Raw genomic sequence first — 6,128 nt, 5'->3', positions numbered from 1 at the left:
CAATATACTTTCATGGATCATCATTCCTCTCTTTACTTGCTTACTTTGACAGATATCCAGTGAGGGGTAACTGCATCTATAATATCTATAGGCCATTCATAGTTCCTCAGTGGTATATACCAATAGGATTTTTTTTAAAAAAATCTTTACTCCCTTACATTATCTTTTATGTCACAGGACCACACAAATTTGAATTCCATCTAAACTTTGCATTTCATTTTAAAATCACTTACATTGTTTCATTGTTCGGAATTATTCACACCTATGCATGTTGGTGGAGCCAATGACTTTCTGAACACTTGGGATATACACAAAAAAACAAAGAAAGAATAAATTATTAAGGAAGTGACTGTTTAGTAGGGGGAAGATTCAACATTACAATAATACATGGATGAATTTCATGCTTGAAAAGCAACATACATAGTTCAAAAAGCTTTGGCTAACATGCAGAAGTGCACCATATGGTGCATGATGCACAAGTTAACGATTTTATTATAACGAATATGAATTTTATAAAACCTATTGTTGGATTGAAAGTTTATATCATATAGATCATCCATAATTTTTTTTGAAGAAATTGAAAATCATTCGATATGTTATTGAGACCGTCAAAATTAACGGTTTATAAATTTTTATTAAATATCGTTAATCTTTATGAATCTCAATAACATATCAAATGATTTTTAAATTTTTTTATGGATGATCTATATGATATAAACTTTCAATCCAACGGTGGATTTTGTAAATTTTATATTCGATATAATGAAAACACTGACTTGTTCACCGTGCACCATATGGTGCACTTGTGTATGTTATAACTTGCTAGTTTAAAAATAGATATTTAATTTTTCAACATTAAATGGTTTAATGAGCTATATGTTATATGAACAACTTTCTCTAAATAAAAATATGACAATAGTATTTTATCTCTCTCTTTGCATGGATCCCAAAACGTGTAAAAAATATTTAAAAAATTTAAAAGTTGCATAGATACATAAGTTGTATTTTTGTTTGAAAATTGATTGTTCCAATAACATTTTTTATAGTTGAATAGACGTAACGTAACGACACAGGTGATAACATTGATATTTTGTAAATAATACAAACATAAAACTCTTATGAGTAAAAATATATTTTAGTCCCTAAAATAGTATCACTATAATTTTTAAATGAATCAAAATTATACATAAAAAACATCCTTAAAAATGTCTTGCGTCAATATTTTTATAGACATACAAGATTAACGAAAGACGTGTTTAAGGATCAAACTAACCAACAACATACATATGCGAAAATTAAATTGATTCATCGAAGACATATTGAGATATTTTTATAATTTTATACATTAATTTAGACATGATTTTAAATTGCAGTTGTGGTTATGTTGCAAACGGTTATATTCCAGGAAAATGCGAAGAAAAAAAAAAAGGCCGATGCTATCAAAGTTACAATTGAAATGCTATTACATAGACCTCAAAATCTGCTATATTCATACCATAGTTTCGATTGCGCGACTGTGGGATTGCGAACCTTAACTTAAAATCATACATTCAATTGATTATAGAGACAATTTTTTTCTTTCAATCAATGACTTAAAATACTATTTACTCATACTCTTTTATATATACTTACAAAGTTTGGCAAACACCATTCACCATTCTCTTTGTCCTTGAGGAAACTCAATTTCCAATAGGCATCTCCACATTTCAACTTCAACAAACACAAATAGAGAAAAACCATCATCACAATAAAAAGAGTCAAAAATGAAAATTGAAATGTCCACTAAACAAGCCACTTTAGTTCATGTAGATGAAGACTACATTGACATGGAACTAACTTCTCCCTTAAATTTCTTCTCTTATACCATTGATTTTCCACCAATGAATACTAGAGAGTTTGAATTTCAAATGAGTTCTATCTCAAATGAAGAAGATTCCAAAACTACCCCTGCTGATGATCTCTTCTACAAAGGAAAACTTCTCCCTCTTCACCTCCCTCCTCGGATTCAAATGGTTCAAAAGCTTCTACAAAACACCAATTTAGAAGATAGTACTTTTCCTTTAACACCTCCCACTTTTTCTAATTACACCCCTCTTGAATCCTGCAACATTTCACCTTCAGAATCATGCAGAGTTAGTAGCAGTGAAGGGAACCAAGATGAGTACTCATTTGAAATGAATGGTTTTGTTGTTAGTGATTTACCGAAAGTTAAATCTTGGCCTAAGAAACTGAAAATGATGAATCAGTTATTGTTTGGTCAAAAACTCAAAGCTTCAAAAGCTTATCTAAAATCTTTGTTCAACAAATCTGGTTGTTCTGACAAATCAAATGCTAGTGATCCAAACAACAAGGTTGGAATTGGAATGAAAAACAAAAATAAAAACTCCTTTGAGATTTTTTGCGATGAAAATAAGAAACAGATTAAAAGAGATATGGTTGAAGATGATTTTGTCAACCATAGGAAATCTTTCTCTGGTGTTGTTCAAAGACAATATTGTGGTAACAAAGCTTCATCTTTATCAACATCTTCATCTGGGTCTAGTTCTAATTCTTCGTCTTTTTCGTTCAGTTCTGCCGGGTACTATGATTTACAGTTGTTTAAGAGAAGTATTAGTGCTAATTATGAGTTAGAAGGTTCAGTTGAAGGAGCTATTGCACATTGTAAACAGTCTCAGCAACAATGTAGTTCAAAAAATGGTTCAGATGATGCAAGGATTTGTTCTGAATTTGGTGCAAAAGTTGGAGTTTGTGGAGATAAAGAAAGTGAAACAACAACACTTTCCAGCAACATAGTGTGAGTAAGTGTAGAAAATCATGTAAAAGAAGAAAAAAAGAAAAAGAGACATTTTTCATTTGAAATGCTGTTTTTGCATTTTAATGGAGTTTTCAAGTTTTGATTTTGATTTAATAGAATGGTCTTTCTAGCATTATTTTTTGTTCAAAATTGATATTCTTGTTCTTCTTAGTTCTCTGACCAATTGGTACATTTTTCTTAGTACTACTATTGAATTTGAATCTCTTTGAAGTACAAATATTATCATGATTAACTGAGCTGAGAGGAATAATTCCTTTGGGGGCAAGGTGGCTTTTCAATTTTAATTTTTCAGAAGATTTACACTTTATTATGATAATGGTGATGAATTCATAACTCAAGAGAGAATCTCAATACTCCCTCGGTACCATAATAAGTGAGTCAATTGACTGTTGTGCACTATTCACAGATATTATTTTAATCATATATTTCTACAAGTAAATAAAAATAAATATTAGTATATGAGAGGTCGCTTGTTCAAAAAAAATTTAACTTGTTCAAAAATATATGAGCGGTCATGGAATACCAATCTTGACCACCATCTAAATTATTAACATAAAAGAAAAATGCCCTATAAAAAAAACATAAAAGAAAAATGATTATTAAACACATAATTAGTTTTGCATTAAATAAACCATATATTCTAAGAAGCACCGACACCTCTATGATTAGGTGTGTCGCGGTGTCCGACACTCTTATGACACTCGTCCGACACGTGTCGGATAGCTCATATCGGTGTCGGAAAAAATGCAATTTTTCCTTTAGTTTGACACTCCTTAGATCGGTGTCCGACACCTGTAAGACACTCGTATGACACGTGTCGGACAAGTGTCCCAAAAAAAATTATTTTTCTTTGCTTATACTCTCCTTACGCACGTATTAGACATATCTACAAGAGTTAAAGATGTGTAGAAACAACAATATTGATCAATTAGGGATTGAAGACATTACATTTTGATTACGATATTTTTAGTTTCTTCGATCATAGATGGATAAATAAAGGTAAAATACTATCATATCTTGTTTTAAAACTTTTTTTAAAAAATAACTTGCTCAAATTAGATTTACATGTATATATTTTGATTCTCAATTTATATGTTTTATAAATATGTAGCGGTGTCGGTGTCCTATATTTTTTACATTAGCGGTGTCGTGGTGTCCGTGAGAGAAAAATGAATTCTAAACCATATTAGAGCAAAAATCTTACAATTGAAAGAAACCACGTATTAAAATAAACCGGCCTATTAAAAAATATTAAAGCGACACATAAAATTATTACACGAAGTTAGTTTTTGAAAGAAAAAAAAAATTGTAACAAAAAAAAATAAAGAAAATAAGAGAGAGAAAGAGAAAGAGAGAGGTTACTTACACCTTTTTGAATTTTCTGAATATTGAAATTGTTAAAATTCAGATAGAAACACAAAGTGACGGCTAGGGTTTCAATAATATCAGAATTGCATTACTTAATAAAATAGAATTACAAAAGATTATATAGTAAAACCTAGTGGACTATAAACCTAATGGACTCAATAATATAAAGTCCAACAACTTATTATCTTAACACCTACCCTCAAACTCACGATGCAACAACAAGAAGCATCGAGAGTTTGTCAAACAAAACGAAAAACATACTTAAAAATATAAACTCAAAACATTTTTTCTTAATACTACCCCTCAAGCTAAAGCTTACTGAGCTTTAAGCTTGTTACAAAATTAACCCAGAAAATTAAACTAAATAAACTAATATCATAACCAAGAGCCACAAGTAGCACCAAAAGAGGAACCTTCAAACACCGAGAGGAGAATCAAATCAAACCAATCTAACATCTATTTCATCCAATTCAGTTCAAGCTAACCAAACCCAAACCAATCGAACAAATCCAAACTTTATCAAACCAAATTGTTCCAATCCAGACTAAACCAAATCATACAAAACCAAACCAATTTAAATCGAACAAAACCAAATGAGCCATAGGCCCATAACCAAACCAAATGAGAACTGAACCAATCAAATCAAAGCAATCCAAACCAACATAAAGAAGAACCAAACCACAAACCAGAAGAATCAGTCAATAGAGAGAGAAGCAACCAAAATAAAAGAATAAATGGGAGCAATCCAACAAAAGAGAAGTCATCAGAGAGAGAAGCAATCAAACAAAAGAAACCAACAGGGAGAAGCATCAGACATAAGAAAATCAACAAAGAGAAGCAATCAGATAGAATTCAGACAAAAGCATCATCAATGAGAAGCAATAGAAGAAATCATTAAAAAGAAACAATCAGATAGAAGAAATCATAAGAGAGAATCAATCAAACGGAAGGATTGACAGAGAGAAGTGCAATGCAATCAATTAGAAGAAACAATAGAGGGAGAAATGCAATCATTCAGAAGAATCAAGTATACGGAAGAAGCCAATGAGGAAGAATACCAATCAACCAAGAGGAATCCAAAGGGGGACAATCAATCAGAAGAACAGAGATCAATAGAGAGACAATCAATAAGAAGAAACCAAATTGTGAGCACTTAACTCACCAAACAATCAAATTAATCCAAACAAATTTAAATGGAACCAAACCAAACGAAATCAAACTGAACCAAACGAAACGAAATCAAGACAAACAAACAAACCAACAAAGCAAACTGATTTTTTTTATTTTTTTTACTAACACAAACACCAAATCAATTGAACAAATTCCATCCAATCCAATTAAATTCCAAAAGCCAGCAAAACAGTAGCACCGTAAGTTCCAAAACCCAAAGAAAATTAATAGTAGCCCAAATTGAAACTTCACAAACACATACCAATTTCAACGTTGTACGTAAGCCAAACATACACAAAGCAAACCTCTTTGATGCCACCAATCAAATTCAATGGAGTCGCACCGCTCAAACCCAACCTTACGAAGCACATAAGAAAAGGCATAAAAAAGCAACAGACGCACCGCCACACTTCAACCAAGAGAACCGAGATTCGTGATCAATAGAATCCATCACAACAAGCAAAACAAACCGAGCCGAACATATAGAGATGCACTTGAACAAATTAAACATAACGACAATCAATAAATCCAGACGACTAGCAAACATGTTCTCAAACTATCGAGAACTCAAAGCGGAAGCAACAAATCATTCAAGACGGATCGAAACACGCTCTGATACCATGTTAAAGTTCAGAGAGAAACACAAAGTGACGGCTAGGGTTTCAATAATATCAGAATTGCATTACTTAATAAAATAGAATTACAAAAGATTATATAGTAAAACCTAGTGGACTATAAACCTAATGGACTCAATAATATAAAGTCCAACAACTTA

General features: G+C 31.4%; 1 protein-coding gene across 1 annotated transcript; it reads left to right on the top strand.

The window, feature by feature from the left end:
- The first annotated feature begins 1,499 nt into the window (after window positions 1-1,499).
- On the top strand, window positions 1,500-3,026 carry LOC123922837 (probable membrane-associated kinase regulator 4). The gene has a single exon (XM_045975518.1). It carries the CDS (start codon window positions 1,764-1,766, stop codon window positions 2,796-2,798), a length of 1,035 nt encoding a protein of 344 aa, XP_045831474.1. The 5' UTR covers window positions 1,500-1,763; the 3' UTR covers window positions 2,799-3,026.
- The last annotated feature ends 3,102 nt before the right edge of the window (window positions 3,027-6,128 follow it).

The sequence above is a fragment of the Trifolium pratense genome, linkage group LG1 (assembly GCF_020283565.1).
Source record: "Trifolium pratense cultivar HEN17-A07 linkage group LG1, ARS_RC_1.1, whole genome shotgun sequence".
In the NCBI taxonomy this organism is placed as follows: domain Eukaryota; kingdom Viridiplantae; phylum Streptophyta; class Magnoliopsida; order Fabales; family Fabaceae; genus Trifolium; species Trifolium pratense.
The sequence above is the reverse complement of the archived record's forward strand: the minus strand, read 5'-3'. Positions and strand labels throughout refer to the sequence as shown.